This window comes from Typopeltis vanoorti, chromosome 25 (genome assembly GCF_054136105.1).
Source record: "Typopeltis vanoorti isolate ZY-2024b chromosome 25, IOZ_Tvanoo_1.0, whole genome shotgun sequence".
In the NCBI taxonomy this organism is placed as follows: Eukaryota; Metazoa; Arthropoda; class Arachnida; order Uropygi; family Thelyphonidae; genus Typopeltis; species Typopeltis vanoorti.
In genome coordinates this window covers 58,956,303-58,978,688 of record NC_143573.1, presented here as the reverse complement: position 1 = coordinate 58,978,688, position 22,386 = coordinate 58,956,303, and the positions used below count along the sequence as shown (strand labels likewise).

Sequence of the window (22,386 nt, the reverse complement as noted above, 5' to 3'; positions counted from 1 at the left end):
CAGTATTATGTCAAGAGATTAATGTACAAACCCAGCAGGTTATTAAATCATAAAGACAATGGCATTTGTTACACAAAATATGTGGGTACGGTTTTATTATAGTGTGTGTGTGTGTGTGTGTGTGTGCAGTCGCGTGCGTGCGTGTGTGTGTTCTGTTTTTGACGCACATTGCAGACTGTTTTATTATCGCTATTAATCCGGTATCTCCACTGAGTCGTAGACTCATCGCAGAAGTCTGTCTCTCATCACTGTTTTAACATATTCTTCAAACTCACCCTATATCGCCTGGGCACCTTAATCTAGATGAGATCAGAACGATGCCTTATAACGAAAAGCAATCGCTTCTTTATTTCTTCGCGTCAGTATCATTTTCGGTAAAGCTGTTATTCATTACCTTGCTTATAACATCTCTGTATGTGTAATACTTGCTCTCATCTTCAGCTACAAAGAGCCTCCGGTGGCTCGGTCGGTTTCCACAAGCGTTTTAGTTTGAAAGATGCGAATTAGAATCTCATCAAGGACGCAAAGGACCTTTATCAAGGATTTTCAGCTGAAGACCGGTTGATTGAAAATACATTATAACCAATAGTTTCCCTAATGTGCACGATAAACTGTCTTATTAACGTTTTGTTATGTATTTATTAAGTAAATACCCAATATACATTTGCATCATTAAACATTGTTTTGTTTGTCATCAAAGGTTTAGTTATCAGAGAATGGGATCGGACTATCCTGGTTAGATTTATCTAAACGTTTATAGATGGAGAATTAGCAGCATTATTAGTTACCAAAATACATTCCGGGGGGGGGGGGGTTTAATATACTGCTTGAACAAAAACGCTTCCGCGTAACAATGTTATGTAATGATTGCTTCTGGTTCGTTCAGCCATAAAAATGCCATTTCTGATTTTTTGCACAACAAACCTGTACATGCAATCTCTTGCAGCAGTTTATGTGTCTCGTAATATCAAAGAATTGCTCGTAATACAGCAGTTCTTTGAACGTGCAAAAACTGTTTGACGCACGATTGCTACTCCATTAACGATTTTTGGAAACTATCGTTGTCTGATATGAATTCTCGCGTTAGAACAAAATGCGATATGGAACGAAGTTCTCATTTCTTCGAACTGTTTGCAGTGCGAAAGAAAGAAAGACACAAGACTTCATTTCGTATTGCATCTAGTCCACCTTCTTTGTAACCATTTCAGAATTTTTAGCGTTGGGTTATGGCTGTTTTTCTTTAGCCAGAACACATCGCATCCATTACATACGTGTATTGTATGAGTATTTTAGTTCTATCTCTAATCGGCAGCACGTCTTGAAAAACTGCCAGTAACTTCTATCATTTTTTTTGCTCTTTCTATTTTTTCTTCTCTCACTCATTCTAGCATTTCCACAGCGTTTCACAGTATCTGTGAAATTTAGTAACAGTCATCTGAGAGTTTCCTGAAAAATTGCAACTTTTACTCGTACGAAGGTTAAATTGCCAACTCATTTTTTTTTCTTTTGTTTTTGTTCATTTATTTCCTGTTTCTTTTTTTAGATATATATATATTATTGTTGTGTTTCATCTAGTTTCGAAATTCTAGTTCGTTGAACTCCTGATATGAAAACGATGTCTGCAGTATAGCCACATGTTCTTAATCAGACTGCTATAAATAGCATTAGATTTTTCGTAAGGAAGAAGAATCGGTAGTAACATATTAGGCTCCGTGTCGCTGAATTGAGAAACGGTCTATGGGATCAACATCGGTGAGACTTGTGGAGAATTGGCTTGAACCCAGAAAGGGAGTTGCGTGGTTAGCAATTCTTATTTGGATAAAGTAAGAACAGATATTGCATACCCGAAGAAAGAGCGAGTTCGCATCCAAAATGTCCACAATATTTGAGGATTATGTTTATTAGCACTTTATTACACCATGCGACTCCACGGCAGTAATTTGCATATTTTTGGTGTTCCCTCTTCAAATTGTTTCCTTGTGTTATTTTAATGACGACTGCCAAAGAGATATAGCTTTAGCTGTCTTTATTTCCTTATCCTTTTTTTTTTTTTTAAGTGGCATGGAGATAGTATGCTACATTCCGATAAATCCATCATGAGACCAGCGGATTACGTTTATTATTATTTGTAGAAAAACCCGAATTTCTAACATCGAAAACTTTGCACTTCTTTAGAAGAGTGGCCAACCCAACTTCCTTCGAAAATCTCATAAAAATTCCTGACATTCTAGACGAGATTCGAACTTAGGTGAGCAAATGTTGTGATGCCCTTGTTACTGCTATGCGTAGCTCTGAATTTTATGTACTGTAAAACTCACTGAATATATTGCTGTTCTATTGCCAATTTGACAGCTATTGGTTAGACTGGGATAGGTGGGCATGTAGTTCACTTACTCAAAAACTCTGAGTAAGTGAACTACAGCCAGTCTATCGGCAGTTGGGCATAAAAAATACTTGCATTCAAAATTTTTATATAGAATATGGAATATAAAAAAATTCTGTAGAAGTATAGAATTTTTTATATTAAATTTTTGTATAGAAAAACTTTATAGAAAAATTCTAAGCATATTTTTTCCAACAAGACGATGCACCTCATTTCTATGCAGCACAGTTACCTCAGCACCCGTTTTCCAATCAGTAATTAGCGAGGTCATCTGATTTCATGACTACCGCATTATCCGAATTTATCTTTTTTTTCCCCCCAAGTTAGTACATCTGTCATAAGCATCCATGTAAAATTGCAAGTCATTCTATCAAGTGGTTTGTTTTATACAGCTGTCTGAAGCAAATGTGTTGTCTGTATCATTTGAATTGGATAAAATTGAATATCGTGCGGTAATAAAATTATTTGTAAAAGAAGGTTTAACGCCAAAAGAAATTCATTCCAAGTTCAAAAAAGTTTATGGGCACTCTTCTCCTTCGTTTTCGACAATTAAGAAATGGGCGGCCGAGTTTAAACGTGGCCATACCAGCCTTCAAGATGATCCAAGTGAAGGACGTCCAAAAAGTGTAACAACACCAGAAATCATTGATCAAGTGCACTATATGGTATTCGATGACCAGCGAGTCAAAGTGCGTGAAATTACTGAGGCTATAGGCATTTCAAAAGAACGTGTAGGATATATTTTAAATGAAGAACTTTGCGCAAGATGGGTGCCACGCTTGCTCTCAACAGATCAAAAACGCACTCGCATAAAAATCTCTGAACAGTGCTTGGAGCATTTTAACAAGAATAAAACTGATTTTGTGCGTCGATTCATTACTATGGAGGAGACTTGGATTCACCATTACACACTAGAATCCAAACAGCAATCAAAACAGTGGACAGAAGCCGGTTGTTCAGCGCCAAAGAAGACAAAGTTGGTTCTATCAGCAGGAAAGGTCATGGCATCGGTGTTTTGGGATGCTAAAGGCATTTTGTTTATTAATTATCTTGAAAAGGGTAAAACAATAACCGGGGAATATTATTCCGATCTTTTACCAGACTAGATGAAAAAATTCGCGAGAAAAGAATTTTTCGGAAGAAATCCTTTTGCGGAAGAAAAAAATCATCTTTCATCAGGACAATGCACTTGCCCACAAAGATGCTCTGGCAATGGAAAAATTAAGGGATCTGCACTATGAATTGTTGTAACATCCACCCTATTCCCCAGATTTGGCTCCCTCTGACTTCTATCTCTTCCCAAAACTAAAACTCTTCCTCGCTGGTCAGCGTTTTTCTTCGAATCAAGAGGTGATTGCAGCTGTAGAGGGGTATTTTGCAGATCTCACCGAGAACCACTACAAGCAGGGCCGGCCATCTCAGGGGTGAGATGGGTGCAATGCACCCGGGCCCCACGATCGAGTGGACACAGTCGGTACACATTTGCGGAAACGTGTTTTTTATTTTATTTTATTTTATTTTATTTTATTTTTCTTCTTCTAATTTTGCTTATAACTAAAGGGATTTCATCGACAGGATTTTAGGGCCCCCGGTAATAATAATATCTCTGTGTTTCTCTATTATATTAGTGTTTTGTGTTCAATAAACGTTATTTATAATTTGAATGTGTTTTTTTGTTTTCCTGTGCCAAAATTATTTGCAGGTAAGAGGTTTTACAATACGTTTATTTCGAATCCTTTGATTTTTACATTTGAAAAATATTTTAGGGCCCCAAAAGATTTCTTGCACCTGGGTCCTTTTATAGAGAAAGCCTGCCCTGACTACAGGGACGGGATAATGGCGCTGGAGCATCGCTGGAATAAATGTATTAGTCTTAAGTGAGATTATATCGAAAAATAAAAATAATCTTGAAATTATAAATTCGTTATTGTTAGGCCGAGAACTTTTCAGACCATCGTATGATACGTACTAGTATGTATTCTATTTATTGAAGTTATAGGGTTAAAAAGCAAATTTTTTTTAGGTAGAAAAAAATTACCTTCTCAAATCTCGAACTCATTTACATCAAACGCATCTGAACATAAATCTGAACATTACGAGACATTCTAAAAACATAACATCACCCACTAAGGAGGTTTCTGTAAATTGAAATGAAGACTTGTTTATCATACTTTACCGTCTTCTCTCTCTCTCCTAAGCATACGTACTTGCGACATTCTTCTTGGCTGGTTCCGCCACCAGTTAAGTATTATATCTTATCATTATGATTGATAAGCACCCCCGCTTTAGATAGTCGTGTTCTGTCTAGGTTCAGATCAGTAGAACTTTGAACTTGTGTTGCCCTTATTGTGTACGCTTCAGTTGCGAAACAGAAAACTATCTGAATCATTTCACAAAAGGTAGTGGCGATGTCTGTAGTTTCTTCCTATGATTCATGTTAGGTTTCTTTTTGTGTTGTAGGTAACGCATTTCTGTATATACTATCTCGTTTCTATTTAAATGTTCATGTAGCTCATAGAGTAAGAAGAATTATTAACACTAGTAATCAATATTCTATAATCCAAGAAAAATAATTGCTTTCTACTCTACCGATGAGTGATTATTTTATCAATAAATGAAAATTGCATACAAAGTGGAATATAAGTTATTATTAGATGCCACTATACAGTTATGTTAAAATATTACTTTGATGTCTGTTACAGAATAGAATCACATATCGTATAAGTCTTAGGCAGCTATGTCACATATAAATACAGTTGATCTTTGAACAACGCTGAGGTTAGGGGCGCCGATCCCTCGCGTTGTTCGAAAATCGGCGTATAACTTTTGACCCCCCCCCAAAAAAAAAAAAAAAAAACTTAATTACTAATAGCCTACTGTTGACCGGAAGCCTTACCGATTATATGTATTATATATAGTGGCGACTCGTGGCTTGAAATCGTTGGGGTGTTGCAACTTTCGAAATATACATACACACTGTAAGTACGGTGTATACGTGTTTGGATAAAATATCAAAATTATGGTAAAAACTAAAAAATATTTAAACATGAAAAAATATGGTTTATTATCGATACATTTATACAGTTTGGTATAATTCAAAATTATTTAAGAATAAAATCCATTCTCGTTTTGTTTCGAGCGAAAAGGTCAATAACTTTTTCCTTGATGTTTATGTTGACTGTTGAAGAATTTTTTTCTCCGTTGAAATCATTGCAAGTGCATTTAACGTATCCTGATTCACAGTGCTCCTCAGAAATGTTTTTATTCTCTTTAATGTTGAAAAACAGCGTTCAGGATCTGATGTAGTCATAGGAATTGTCAAGAGAATTTTTATCAATACAGTAATTTCACTAAGAACGTAATCTAAATTATTTTCTGTTATAAATTTTAACAAGTCAGTTAATTTACAATAATCATGCATGTCGGGTCTACGGTAGAATACTGGAAGTTCAGTTTCAAGTTTTTCTTTATTGATCATGGGATATGCTTCAGTGGTCAATTTTATTTCTTCTGTAGGCAATTTATTCTTAAAATGAGCTAATTTATCCTTGTTAAATAATTCAACAATAATGTTCCAAAATAAAAATTATAACAAATATCATATATTTAATTGTAATATCCAAATATTTACGGATATTATAATTAAATGGAGACGGAGTAAACACGATAAGCACTACGAACACTCTACTACTGGCGCAAACTGCATATAAACCACAGTGGAACTGCGCAATGGACAGTGCCATATTACGCTAATAGCTCGCATCTCACTATGATGTGCATATGCTTGCACGCGTAGCAATATGAACTGTGGTAAATACAGTGCTGCTAGCGTCCTTCGCCCTCCTAAGTGCTACAAGATGGATTTTTATTATTTTTTATACAAAATAAGAGAATTGCATAGGATTGTTGTTGATAAAATTAAATATTACAAGCAAATATAAATAAATTAATAAATATATTTATATATCGAGAAAAAATGGGGGTGCTGCAGTTCCGCAGTGCCTGATTATATACACTGTATTCTTACAATAAAGTAAGCTAGAGAAAAGAAAATCTTATTAAGAAAATCACAAAGAAGAGAAAAAAATACATCTAGATGAATCGTATGTCTGTCAGTACTTACATCAACGTCTTATATGATAAAGACACTGTAAATATCATACGTATTACTTACACTAGACATCAAAAATGAAAAGATAACGTGAAAAAGAAATTCATAGTTATTTCCAGGTATAGGATTCATGCATTGATAACGAAGAAGCAGCAATATAATTGGTTGCCTAGGGCAATCGATATGATTGCTTCGCGATAGCCTAGAATATATACCAATGAATTAATCCTAATAAAGCTTCACAGGGATATATTGTGAAAGAGAAATGTGCATTTGTGTATGTGTTACATAATCTGTATGAACCTTTCCAGACATGAATTTATAAAATAACAAAACCTTCCCCTAATGTGCTTGCGCGGTAAACATCATCGCTTTCGTTTCCGTATTCAAAACCTTGAACTTGAATGCATGTTACAAGAAATTACTAAAAGTAAAACCAGTTGTTACCATGGAAATATTACGATAGATCTGTCGGTTGCCTCAAATAACGTTTTTATTACATAGAGAGAGATCAGCTTAATAGTTTATTAATTTAAGTGTGTTTCGGAACATTGTATGTAGTACAAGATCGCGAACCTGGTTTGCAAAAATGACGTCACCGAAGTCTTCCTATGCTCTTTCTTCAGCTGTCATAATTCACACACACTGACAGAGCCCACTTATACAAAATTCAGTTTTCTGTATGTGTTTGCTTCGGTGCTTACCCTTTTAAGGTTTCTGCCTGGTCTCTGATGAGAACCAACAGTTCAAAACATTTGTCAAGTCAATTAAACTGTAATTAAAAGCACTAATAAAAGCGAATAAATCCGGGCTCCTGGAAGGAATGTGCTTTTGAGTACTGCAAAACTATGGCAACTCTGATGCCGAAAGGTTATATTTTCATAAACTCTCAGGTCAGTTTTGGAAATTTTAAGTCTAAATCTGTGGCTTTGAAATAAAGTATGACGGTTTTTTAATATCCTTCCATTTATAAGCTTCACGTTTTGATTGACCACCGAGATCTTCTTTCTTCCGAGTTGACCGTCTTACTCTGTTTAAAAACAACGCAGTAGAATAACCAATTATTCAACTTATTGCTACACAATATAATATAAAAGTAAGTACAAGCATCCCTATGGTGATTATATATTATTACAGAAGTATCTAGAGCATCCGTAGCTCATTTGGTATAGACGAGCCGAGCCTTTGGTTTAAAAAAGGCCCTTCTTCGAATCCCGTCTATGACATGAGGAACTTTATCGGGTATTTTCAATCAAATGGGGGAAGTTGCCATTCTCCTACGGATTTGGAAGGTTTTCTTCCCTCAAAAACCGGCCTATTGAACACACGGATCTATGGGCATAACGTCTTGCCCTTAGGGGATGCAACAGATGAGTGGCATTGAGCTACATTAATGACCCCTAATCAGAGAACCGTACCCATTCTAAGGGACCGATGGGTTGAATAATAAGAAGAAAACAGAAGGATTTGTATGTCGACCCCAAGGAATAGAGAATGAGCATCCACATGCCGAGAGAGTTAAGCGAGTTCCTGAACTGCGGTGTGTGTGTGTGGGGGGGGGTTAATGATCAGCCTGTTTACTGTATGTGGAACAGTTCAAAATACTTAGGTTTTGTCAGGGATGCCCCCCCCCCACACACACACACCAAAAAAAAAAAAAAAACATGAAGCAGCACTCGAGTAGGAGGAAGAAGGATAATGGGATTTGTACAGGGCGAACAGTTACAGCAGCGCTTCCCAAACTGTGGGCCGCAGCTCCCCCCTTGGGGGCCATTAGTTTTGTTGAGAAATAATGCCGTGAAATAATGAAAACAAATTTAAAATGTTTTAAGACTAAGTAGTTTTTTTTTTTTATCTTAAAAGAAACGTACTTAATTTTTATTATTTCTTTTTTGTTATTTTTTATATTTTAATGGAAAAAATCATACACATTGGTGTTGGTTCACAAATTTTGCTTCCTGCGTATTTCGGCGCCTTCATGAATATTAGTAAACATTGCTTATTCATATAACTTTCGTTTCCAAGTATTGATAAGAAGCACAAAATAGCTTCCAAACGCAGAATCTTGCGCTCAATTTAAACGGCCAAGTTTTTCGTACTTTAAATTAACGTTTCGTTGCTAGTGTACACAGGTGCGGGGCGACTGCGCTGATAGCATAGATCACGTGCAATTTTTTTTTTTTTTTTTTTTCGATGGGAGCCGCGAAATATTTTAATTTTTCCAAAGGGGCCTGTACATCCATAAGTTTGGGATGCACTGAGTTACAGAACAGAATCCCCTCCACGCACGCACGCACACACACACACACACACACACACACACACGTTTTTATTATCCTTCAATAGATAAATTTAGCATGCGTATGATAAAGTTACTGCTGTTTTGGGATTTACGATGGGAAAACTCAAAACAGTCTATTATTTAGAACTTAGGCTGAAAGGCTTTCATTTGATTGCGACTAAAAATCGATTTCACAAATTCCGTTTACGACCACGGGCGCTTTGTTCTTGAATAACCTTCTTTGATTCGAATGTGTGGTCATGAACACTTGCCACAGTAAGTGGAAATGCGCGTATATTATTAAGTTGCGTAAGAAATATATTAACTCTGAATAACTAAGAAATCCCCAAGAAGCTGAAGAACAGCTCATTCTTCTTAGACTAATTGCGTATTTATTAGTATAAAAAGCCGGAAGTGCTATAAAATAAGTCACTTCCTGTCTTTACGCTGCTGCTATTGGAAAAGATATATAACTTGTCCTTGTGGGTTTTTCAATGCATGGTCTCTTGCGCTTAATCTCTTCATTTCGTGATGTGCTGCCGAAGCGCCTTCGTCAAAAAAAAAAAAGAAAGAAAGAAAAAACATCATTTACCTTGATCTAACTAAAGTTTGTCCTAAATAAATGAAATTTTTGTTCTATTCCTTTAAGTTTCCTGTTTACTTCGAGAAAGTTCAGTATTCCCACAATCGATTACTTATTCTGCATCCCCTCCTCAAAAAAAAAAAAAAAAAATCTTTCCTTTGTACAGTGTTGGTGTTGTCCTTCTTTCAGAGAAGTTATCCTTTGAAAGAAGGACCAACACTAATCTGGGAAGGAGCGGAAATCAATCTATTACGGAATGAGATTCTTTGCTCTTTTTTTCCTCTCATAGAATGATAGCAAAGCAGACCTTTCTCATAATTCGTCGTTTCATCATTAGTTTTTGTCTGACGTTTTTATAAATGATTCCTTTTGGGGTTTTAAGAATCGTTAGTTTGTTTGAGCTTGCAATCCAACGTGCTCTTTATATGAGCTGGTTAAATCAATACGTGTAATAATTCGTAACAACAAATGACTCGAGTTATAATCAACATCGTATCATAATTTCAGTCGTTGTCTCACTTAGAAGTGATATTTAATTTAGCGAGTTAAACTGTCCAATTAACTTCATCCGTTAATTTGAATTATTGCCAGAGTCTTACAAGAGTTATGTTTATGCGTCTCATCTTAAATAAGACGTGGTATTTATTTCAGAAATATCTTAAGATCTACCGATGATCGTCAACATAATCTAATCTACATTCTTGTAATTACATTCTGAATTCCCAATCGTCAACTGTAAAAATATGATTGCCAATCAAAACGCTGTGCTTATTGAATCTTCATCAGTATATGATCTGCATTGCTATTGGTCGAAATTGCAACTAAAGCTATGAAGTTAGTATGTTATAGCCTGTAAATTATGTGTGTCCGCCAGCTGGTTTGTTTTGTGGGATGAAAAATTTGAGTTCCCCGGCTGTCTGCACTTCCAATTCCTGCACTCTTGTCACAGCTAAAAATATCTTTGAAATGAAGCTGCTTTGGTATCACTAAAAGTTCCCTCGTGACATTTTGCTTAATTTCTGTCAACATCATCAGTATTTTTTTCCTTTCAAGGTTCTAAGTTGAGGTAGGGGAAATATCCGAGGAGTACGTAGGATGTAACACGAGTGTGATATTGTATTTGACCTAAATTTGTGGCACAAGTTGGCTTGAACGTGAAGGAAAGATATGGTGATTCTATGTCCATTTGCCGGGCATTTCACTTTTTCTGCAAGTTAATCGAAGGTTTAATCGAAGCGAGCAAGTAAATCGCATGATGCAATCCCTCCCCTCCCCACAAGATTTCTCCGATATGTGTGTTGAAGGGAACGCGCGCATGTGTGACTGTCATGTGACAAAAACGATGAGCACTAGCGTACACTTCAATACCTATTGGAGAAATCTGATTTCAATGCAGAATCCAGTCTACAGTCAGAATCTTAGCTCTGTTGATCTTCTGGTTATTTCTGAAATTGCAGACAAACTTAGAGGTGTTCATTTTGAACATGATGAACAGATGAAAGCAGTGGTGAGGAAATGGTTGCATGCAGTGGAGGTAACGTTTTGAAAGAGATGGAAATTATGTTGAAAAGTATTGTTATGAAAAGAAAGTCGACTTTCTTTTTCGTACTATCTTTTGATTTTTATTTCACTGATATATCTCTTTTTGGGGGGAGAATTTCTCCTAATGGAGGTGTTACTTTTAGAATGGCTTTTTATTTTCCAAATGTAGTAACTAGATGGAGAATTTTTAGTCCCGAATTTTTGAAAATTGTTGGGCTGCCGGACCCCTACCCTTAGTTGTCAACGTCTGCTGACCCCATGATTATTAATAATTTTAGAGACATCAAAGCGAGAGCAGTAGACACCTGTGGCCATTTCGTGAACCTAAGTCCTAACACTCGTAATGTTATCTGAAATAACGTGAGTTCTGCGGTCGATTTTTCTGAGTTACGGTGTTAAAAGCCAAGCTCTTCCGAGAAGGTGGGGAGGGGGGCATCCTACATGCATGAGCAAGGAAGTTCTCCTTCTCGAAACTATCTTTAATATCCCAGCTCAGAAAAATGAACTACAGAATTCATGCTGTCGGATTCACAGTGGTGAAACCAGCAGCACGAGTTCTGCATTTCACTTCTTTACTGTATTATCGAATTATATAACAAACTAAATGTACAGACGTTCCTCTTAGTTAACTTAGTTATTTTCTTCTTCATTAACTTCTGAAAACAAATCTCTGGTCTGGAGAATTACATGGACTTTTTAACCTCTGGTAACCTAAAGTGTTTTGTTGTGTGTTTAAATTTATAATTAATAAAACTCTTAATTAATATAAAACTTTAATTATAAACAGTTTTAATTAGCCCGTCTCCCGCTAATTTATTCGTGATTTTATTCGAATTTATTCTGATTTACGCTCACGCGTAGACTCACACTTCACCATGCAAGCATTCGAAACCAACCATCCCACGGAATAGGTCGGTCAATCCTTATTCCAGGAGCGTCTGTAGACGTGTGTGTTCACGGGGCCGGTTTGCCTGTTCTGAGGGACGAAAAATCCGAGTTTCTGGGTAACAAAACCTTCTACCTCCGTATGAGACCGGCTAACTCACCTTTAGTCGAAAGAGACCAGATAAAGGTTCCTCATGTCATTGGACGGGAATCGAACCCAGGTTTTTTCCGACTAAACGGCTTCGTCTATACCGACTGAATACGGAGGCTCTGGCTAATTTATACACTACTAAAAGAGTATGTAAATAGGATTGTAATAATTAAAAAAATTTTTTCTTTAGTTTCAAACTACTTGAACTAAAAGACACAGCGAAAGCTAAATAGTGAAGTACGAAATTGCCGATGATGTAAACTGTGAACCCTAACAACAAAAAGTTTATTATTATTATTATTAAAGGACAAGATCCAGCAAGAACTAAAATAGTATTAGATAACAAGATCTTAGAACAGGTGAATTCATTTAACTACCTAGGATGTGTGATCACATATGAAAATGAAAAAGATATAAACGTAAAAATTGCAAAATATTTAAAAATAACAGGTGTAATTAACTCTATATTTAAACCAAACCTAGTTCAAAAACAAACCGGACTAAAAGTATACAATACAATTAGCCCTACCGGTCTTAATGTATGGAAGCGAATTCTGGACAATAAAACAAAAAGACAAACAAAGATTGACAACAGCAGAAATGAAGTTTATGAGAAAAACTACAAAGTATACTCTATTTGATCACAAAAGAAACGAAGAAATTATGAAAGAATTAAACCAGGAACTAGTAATAGAAAAAATTAAAAAATATAAACACAAATGGATGGAACACGTTCAAAGAATGAAAACAGAAAGATTACCAAAACAAGCCTTAAAGTACAAGCCATTAGGAAAAAGAAAACCAGAACGTCATCGTAAACGATTCAACGATGACTTCTAAGGCCGGAACAGGCCATACTAGGCCTAAATCCTTGATATGCATGATGATGATGATGATTACTATTATTATTATTTTGATTATCGCGAGTTTAAGGGATAATGCTCTGAGTTTGAAATCTCTGGGCTAGGCTTTGTAACTAAATATTAGATCGGTCAGTCTGCTCAACCACTCTCTTAACTGAAGTTTGAGATTGCTTATGTTCAGGCTCGAACCTTCCGGACTTCATAACTGTATACTACTACAAAATATTTAGACAGAGCGAGTGCAGGACTGAAAGAGTTTAAGAATTATTCAAGAAAAAATTAATTTTTTAATAAAAATAAGAGAAACATTATCATTGTTTGAGATAGATAATTTTCATTAAAGTGAATGCGGTATTCTTTACTTGATATACACTGACTAACCAATTTATTATTGATACCCGACTAATAGCGTATTGGACTACGGTGAGTCTCCAGAACAGTTTTCTTAGGTCATGGTCTACTCCAAGAGACGCCATCAGCTTTGCTGGCAGTTGGTCCCTGTTATGGACATCTCAAAGACGGTCAGTGTAATTTAAGAGAGCAGACCGCTGAGGAAAAGCCACTATTAAGCATTCTTGAATGATGTGTGCTTTGTGGCATGGCGTTATCCAGTTGGCAGTGTCCATAAGTGTATGCTAGTTTCCGTCAACATGAATGAGTGTACTTGGTCGACAATGATGTTCAGGTAGTCTGAACTATTCAGCTCTTACCTTACTGATATTAAGAGGCCTAAGCAGTGTCAGGAAAAACTTTCCCTGCGATCAATGATTGCATCAGAACTCTACCAGGCTTCGTATTGTTCTCGTGTCCTTCTGTTTGCTTGAAATAACATCGGAATTCATCCTGCATCAGATCTTTTCCAAACCGCTGGTGTTCTCCATTACCTTAGTTTTTTTTTTTTTTTTTTAACAACAGAAAACTCGTTTGACTAATTAACATTATGTGGGACCTTATAATCCTTAGCTGTTTTCGTGTTCTGATGTTTTTTCTTCACCATACCATTATACTGTATACACCAGTATATCCGAGATTCTTTCACGTTCGCTGGCTGGTGTCAATGGTCATCTGGTTATTGCTGCTCAATAGTCATCTGTGTCTTGCATGGAACATTTCCAACCTTATCTCAAATATTCAAGAGTGTGTTCAGACATCCTGTTCGCAGTTCCTAGTTCTATCACGAAGTTATTTGACTAACCTGGTTTTTTTGACTAAAATTGTAACTCTGTTGTTTATCTTTGCTATCTTGTTGATTTTTCGTCGTCTACCTCTTGAATCGATTTGCTGTTTCCAGCCACACGTCCATTACTGAGTTCATGTTTTTTTTTATCATTCCTTTCTCAAATATACTCGAGCATTGATGCAATGTGGCTACTATGCTAGCAGAACAACATTTTCCGAAATACTGGCTTGTTTAGCTCCCGGTATCATTTGAAGTAACACCCAGGTTATAATCTTTGTCCATTTTCTCTCTCTCTCTCTCTTTCTCTCACACACACACGCGCACGCGCACACACACAAATTTGGGGATTCAGTTTAGCATGGGAGACCACCGAGTATTTATTATTTCATTTTAAAATATTTAAATAATTATAAATATTGAACTTATAAAGGCTCACAATATTTCTTAATTCGAAACGGATAACGAGATTACACCTTACACTGATTAACTATTCTGTCGTCGAGCGTTTGTGATAAAATGCAAGGCAACACATGATAAACGCAGCGAATTCTACAAAAGCTTAATCACTGTTTTACCCAGAAGGGGGCGTATCAAGAGATGACAGAGGTACTCATTCACCCGTACTTTTTCCGTTTCCTGTGTGGCGGTAGTTAGCTGTTTAAAGTTGCGTGCTGCAAGCACGTTTGATACTACTGTAGTTTGTCTGATATGTGAAAAAGGGAAGTTGCGTTGAACTTTGTAATTTCGTTTCTGTGTGATCGGTTACCCCCTAATCTCACAGATTGTGTTATAATAGGATGTGTTAATAAAATCAAGTCATCATGTTCGTAGTTTGGAAATATGCGAAAGCCATCAGGAATATTTTTGTGGAAATAGGAAACGTCGGACAAATGTTATTAGGCTTAAGTGTGCGTACTTAATACACAGCTGTTGAAGGTAAGACTGGTTTCGCTTGTAAACAATATTGTTGACCAGCTGTGTTGAATACATATATTATCAGTTAGTAATTCTATACTGTAAATGTGCGTAATGCTTTGTTAAGGATCGAAAACTGTTGTAAACGTATTTGTAATAGGTCGTAAAATTGTATAATATATAAATTATATTGTATAATATATAATATTTAATTTTAAGTACAATAAAAACTGATATATAAGTGTATTTTACGAATGTATTAAATTAACCTTTTGGATGGATCCCATACTTTTCTCCAGTATTTTGGGTTATCGACCTTCATCTTAAAGTTTTGCTCTTTGCTCTGTGTTAAGAAACCCCTCTTCAACAGAGGGGGGGGGGGTCTTAACACACCTTAAGTTAGAGCTTATGGGTCACAACAACTTTAAATCCGGCCCTGATATATATATATTTTATAAAAAAAGGATATATATAATTTTTTTCCTTATAATAATTAGTAGACATTGAGATATTTTAGATATGAAATATACCGGTTTTCTTTTTTCTTTTTTTGTTGATGGGGAGGGGGCAAATTTATTCATTTAAAGCATAAAGAATAATTTCGGCTGAAAATATTTACTTACCTTAGGCTAGTTAGTATATGCTACACCAGTGCTGAAGTATTTTAAAATGGAGCATCTTGCAGGAATAATCTTAGAAAATTAACGCGTCAGGAAGAAGTGTTATTTTTGTTACAAAATTTTGGTTGGTTTATTGTTGAGACTACACCATTGCAACTGAAGTTATGAGACGAGGTTTATCTGGTCGATGATCTCGAAATACGATGATGATAAACTGATCAGAGGAAGACTGAGGATATTTTTGTTACTTGACATAGGCAGGAAACATTTTTTCCTCGATTAGCAAATTGCAGTCGTTTGACGGGCTTGTCGAGTTTCAGTTCTTTGAAAATCTATCTTGTAAGGATATTTATACATTTTTGAAAGAATGAGTTCTGAGATTTCGTTATTCTGTGCGTAGTCGAGACTTGATTTCGCAGAACATGGTTGTAGTCAGTATAGTTTTATCTTGTTCTCAGTTGACGGTATCAGAATACTGTATGAAGTTTCTTGTTCCATCTCCTGTAGCATTATGTTTATACTGCAGTTATTCCTATCGGAAATTATTCTAAACCTTTTAAAAAAAATTAAAAAAAACCCACTTTCTTGATAATAATGCGATTCTTACAATTTCCCCGGCTGGAACTAATAAAATGCATTTTTAAAATCAAGCTTACCTTATTTCGAAGCTGAAAGTTTGTGTTTTGCTTATGCTATAATATAATATAGCTGTAATTTATGACTACAGCACGTGAGCATCTCAAGTGAGTCTCAGATTAGCATGATTACCTTTTTTTAAACCAGTTTATTATAAAAGAAGTGGAGTTTCAAATTCGTTGCACAGTATGTGTATCTTCATGTTTATTGTGCTAACAGTCATCTTCAAAGCTAATTTTTTAAAAAAAAAAAATGCATTTAAAATCGTATGACTAAAGATAAGTTCTGTATTGTTTGAATATTATCTTAAAACGATTTTAAAAAAGTAACATATCCACACACCGTTACACGCCAGGTAGCATCAGAGGTTTACGATGTGTGTGCAAGGTCCCATGCTCCTGTAAATTGTCCTACTATGAACAGACAGGTAGATCCATTAGCAAACGCATTCCGGAGCATCAAGACCATATCCATGTTATCAAACCACAGAAATCTGGCCTCACACAACAAGGAATTGAAAACCCAAACCATAGGATCCATTGGAAGAAGAGTAAGCTTCTACATAGATCTTCATATAAACATGAACGTTTATATAAATAAAGTGCTGAAGCGCCCTAATGACGTTCTTATTATCCCTAAAGTCTGGGAAATTGACATCCTAAATTGTATAAAATAAAATGAGATAACATATATAAATATTATATAAATTAATTTTATTTTTTAAATCAAGATATATTTTAATTTAATTCCATAACACGTTACTGCACGCATAGAGGGATTCCATTGTAAACATGCGCCCTAACTGTATGTAATTTATAGTATTGTTTGAATTAACTGCACTGAAGATGTCCTATGATACTTAGGACGAAATATTTACTTATTATTAACCACCCTATCATAGTATTACGTTTTTATGATGGCCCTGTCTGTGACAGGCCCAAGCTAAACTTGTTGAGAAAGGTTAGATGAATTGCAGTATAAGCGTTGCCTGCTTGACCACACGGTTCAATTATAACTATTCAATTGAAAAAATTATAATCCCTTCCTTCATGACCGAGTGGATATGGTCTCCGTTTTGCTACCAACAAAACGGAGGTTTGTGAAAGTTAAGGCTTTAATTTCTACAGCCCACTGTGAGACACCACTCTCTTTATTTGTGGCTTGAAAATCACCATATTTGGTCTTGTCCCACCCATGGTGTCGATGGTCGATGTACTATAGTTTTACAACCCTTTCATGGGTGGGAGGTACATTAAAAAAAAATAACATTTATCTATTTATTAATTATTAGTCCTCAGATCCAGAGGACTTAATGATTTTTTTTCATGCCTCTAAAGAAAGCCTCCGCTAAGTCGGTACCAAATGCCCTCTGGACGGAAAGGGTTAGGTTCGAAACCACGTCTAGGTTTCTATATTATCTTACAGCTTAACCCCTATTCTAATATATTCTATAAGATTGTTATTGTATTTTTTTTTAATATAACAAATTACAATTCTAGAACATTCAGTAGACAGACTCCATGATTACTTGGATTAAATAATGTCCAGTGCACAAAATATTAATGTTTCCGTAACTGATTCGATGTCTGTAACTACTGACTTGAAATTGCTTTTAATTTGTTTCCTATAATTAACAAAGTATGCTTTTTCTGTCGGGTGGAAAGTGTCTCCAACCAACAAACTGTACGTTTGAATCCTAGGAGTGGCATTGATGCTTATGAAAGTCTAGTGTCGAGATCACCACCTTGCTTAATGTGAAAGCCTGGAGCGACTTTAAAAATTACTATGTTTAGTCTCTATAGCCTTAGCCTATAACGGTACCAGTACGATAGGTTAAACCTTCTCTGGGCGCAGTTAACATTAAAGAAAAGACGTTGGGCGATTTATTTATGTATGTTTTGATAATTGGCTTGAATAAAGTTGAAAAGGATACCTCGACATGTATTTTTCATTAGGAAAGAACTGGTTTCAATTCGCGTCTAGGACGAGAGTTCTTTTGAGCTTATCAGGCAAACTGAGCAAAAAACACATTTGATAAACATGGTCACTGGTCACTTCAGCCTTTATTCCAACTTAACCCTTTCATAAGTCTTCATTTAGTACGGGCAAACTCCTTGATCCACTGCTGATTGTAATCTCCTAAATTGTTTTCACGAAGCAGGAGGCTGCAAGCGAGGATCTCCTAATCTATTCTTTAAACTAGTTAGTTGTGTGTAGTTGGATCCTAAAAAGTTTCAGGAAGCTGGATTTGAATGTGTACGTGCAAGCCAAAATTGAATGATAAAACTCATGCATAGCCAGCAATAATTTCAATCGATATTGTGGCAATTGAATTTAGGATCACTTATTTTTTTTTTCTCTACGTTGATATTGTTTTCAGTTATATCGACAGCTTGTTTGAGGATACATTCTACTGCTGATATGATGCATTGAAGGGAGGGGGGGGGAGAAGTAAATAGTGAAAAACAATTTAATCTAAAAAAAAAAAAAGTGCGAATTTTGCTAAGTTAAGTGATTTCAGTGTAATCCGTTTTACATGGGAAAAGTACCAGATGTGCAGGTTTAGCCGAAGTTAACAAATATTTGGGTTCTGTTATTCACTTTTGCTTCACTTTATAACTGTTTACATTGAGTTGCTTGTTGCCCACAAACAACCTCCATGAACTTCAAATCCGTTTAGTTTTCTAGTGATGGCTTTGATAACACCTTGCCTGTGTCTGGATTCAAGTCTGTTCTTTCGTTTGCCGAATCAATATACCTTAAATTAAAATGAATGGTGTAGTAATAACTACAAAAAAGTGCTTAGGTTTCAAAAAAAAAGGAAGATAACTCTGTGTTTCTTAATGTGCAAATATTGCTTCCTGGTATCCTTCAGTAATGATATATAATGGCCAGTTTATAAAAATGGAAACAAAATAAAAAATATCAGGAAAAAAATATGCATACGAAGTGATATCGTTGTTGAACATGGCACGTACTGGTAAACAAACCACGTGTCTAGACGGATATAAAGGTAAGGGATGCACTCGAAATGACTGGGCAAGAATTTAACCTACTTCTAGCGAGGAGTGATCAGAGAGTATCATGTTAGCCAATAATCAGTTCCTGTGACTGCCGCGCGGACTTCCGAGAAAAAGTGTACTTGACATAAAATGGGGGTGAAAATAAACTATATGAAACGGTGTTAAAGAGAACTTGGCGAAGCGCATTTGCCAAGAATTATGCTTCTCTTTAAATTCAAAAATCAGGGTGTTTTTAGAATTCTTTTAATTTCTGTTATAAATACAGTCTCTAGAACAGGGTTTCAGGTTGATGTAAATAGTAATAATAATTCGAAAACCTCTCTACAGAGTCCAAGCATGGAAGTTTTTACAAGCCGTTGAAATATTACACTGGTTTTATATTCACAGAATCCTAAATTGTATGTTAAAAGTTTTTGACTAACTATGAACTTGCATACGAGTAAGAAATCCCAATATATTTGCATTCGAGTCTGGTATCTGACTAAAGGTCCAGAATCTCAGTCAGTTATGCACTAACAGAAAACATTTTATGCAATTAAGATTGAGAACCACGGAAGACTTAAATGAAATTATGCAGACGAGTTTTTTCACATGTGAATAAAATTCAATACATATGAAAAAAATCGATATTAATAGTCATAAATACATATTCACTCTATTGCTTGTACGGTGTCGCAAGCAATATTTTGACGTGTCACAATCCACACACGTGGGTGAACTTTATTCCCTCTAACAGAAGGAATACGATTATTCATTTCCTATTATAACCAGTGCTTGAAATGAAGTGGATTCTTTTCACTAAGACAAACAAACCATCTCACAACCTTTTTGGAGGAATTGCCCCTTGTGATCTTAACTTTAAGCTTATTGATTTACAAACGAACCAAGTTCAGATTCACTTTTATTTCCCTTGACCATTTATGAATTTCTTATATATACATAAGCAGTGAATCTCAAGCATTAATAACAGTAACGGGTATAATGGAATATTAAGTACAAAACAGGTTTTATCCCGTTACGGCCGTAGCAAATGCGGGTCAAATTACAATCATGGTGGTGTGGATTATTGATATTTATATATAACATTAAATAACGATTTATTGGTTGTACTTTTTACACACACACACAAAAGGAAAAACTAATTGTCATTTTTTTTTCTTTATAATTAGTTTTTTGTTCTTAAAATTTTAAATTTCTTGCTTCATTACAATACCGCGTGGCTCGAGTTGGTTCAATCGCTTTTAAGATCAGCTCTGCTTTTAACTACTAAAAATATGCGTCTGTCGGTAATGTCGTCTCTTTGTTTATGGAAAATATTGTATGAACATTTTCCAACTGACTACAATTAACTTCAGTTGGGGTCTGCTTCCACTGAAAATGTCCGAACTTAGCAAGTTGTGATGACTAGCCCGTTCTTGAAGTGGAATATATCGGTTTGAAGTCTAGTATTTAGACTTATGTGCTAGTTTAAATTCATGATTAGGCTTTAATGGAATGATTTAACGGTGAAAGAATTGTTTTTCATTTGTTTATGATTAAGCAGGTTTGAGTTTTCTGTTCTAACGATTGTCAGACGAATGCTATTAGTGTTAGTATTTAGAATTATTTTGTTCATAATGCGCAACTATGAAAAGGAACATGCTACTTGGATCTTTAAATAAGAACAGTCATTGATCATGCCACTATAATATTTCTAAGTGCAATGACTTAAGCGAGTGAAGATTCATCCCAGTCACACCTGGCTTATTTCACTTTCGCACACGCGCCACTTCTACTCTTACTTGCTTCAGATTGGGGGGGGGGGGGGGGCAGGAGAGGAACAGAACGGAACAACAGTTAGTGTTTACGTCTTAACGCTTCTCATAGTACATGTCCGCTCCTATCCATTCAAGGGTCATGTATTGTGTTGCCTAGTAGAGCAGTTTTAAGAATGCGCACGTGAGTCCTTTCCCAAGTATGTGTGCTGTTATGTTAAGGTCTAATCTAAAAATAAATTCTCCTACGGTGTTGTCACCTCCACAGAGACTAAGACAAAGACATAAGATGTGACGCTGCACAAATGATAATGGCTGACCATATAAAGAATAAGTGCTGTGCGTGTGTGTTTTTAGTATTGATTTATAACACGTAGTTGCGTTATACGATTATTATAAAGTTCTTGGGTGACAGACAAAAATCGTGAATTCTTTGAAATATTGAGATTAATACTACTACGGAATTTTAGAAATGGTTAATAGAAAAATAAATATATTTAGTGACCTTCTGCGTATCTTGAGATATAGGCCTGTTTTATATAATTAGTCATGGCAAAGATGAAATCAAAGTTATAATCTGTGCAGAAATAAGCGCTCTCAGAGCCTCGCATGTTTATTAATAACCCTTATCCAAAACATGTCATGATGTACTGACAGACGAAATTTGAAACTCCGTACAGTTAAAAGCTGAAACATCCCTCTGTCAAGGTTGCTATGCTCATAATAAACGATTGACTTAGAACAGGACACCATACTGTTTGATAAACTGGCGGATCTAATGGATTGCTCGGGTTTTTATGGAACAGTTTGGAAAATGTAATTGAAAAGGTAAGTTTCTCATACCTGAAAAATTATTTGGACACGGTCAACGCTTGAAATTTATGAGACTTTTTATTGAAGAACTGAAGTGGCTTGAAAAAAGTGCAATGTTTGATCTTCTAAGAGTATGATTTTCGAAACATTAAATCCACAGCTCACTACCGTAATGTTATTCGTTTGCAACTTTTTCTCGGGTGCAATCATCATAAAAAATAAAGATCCGGCAATAAAATATGCAAAATAATATTAAATAATTTTATATATATTATATATAATCTATAAAATATTACTATGTATTACACATTGGCGTCATAGGAAATGATCTGGTAGAAAATATTCGGTTATTTGCTAATGATCTGAAACTGGGCAGAGCAGTAATTAATAAGGATGATATAAAGATCTTGTAGGATGATAGAAGCAGATTGACAACATGGGCCAAGGAGAATGGCTGTCAGTTTAATGTGATAAAGCGTCAAGTTGTGTGTTTTGGAACGAAAAGATTATAATCTCTGCACTGACTGATGAAATTGGACTGCAGGAAATTTATGAGTCTAGGAACTGGAGGTGCTGGTAGACTGTCAGTTAGTTTAGAAGAGATATTGCAAAAGTGGTTAAAATAGCTCATAGGTTAACCTGATTA

At 35.6% G+C, this 22,386-nt stretch overlaps 1 protein-coding gene across 1 annotated transcript in view; it reads left to right on the top strand.

Annotated features, from left to right (window-relative positions):
• The window catches only part of LOC150092771 (uncharacterized), a 427,707-nt gene that overhangs the window by 296,426 nt on the left and 108,895 nt on the right, over positions 1 to 22,386 (top strand). The window contains exon 11 of the mRNA XM_090414274.1: positions 19,070 to 19,163. Within this exon, the coding sequence (XP_090270400.1) occupies positions 19,070 to 19,163 (94 nt within the window). The remainder of the gene's footprint in view (positions 1 to 19,069; positions 19,164 to 22,386) is intronic.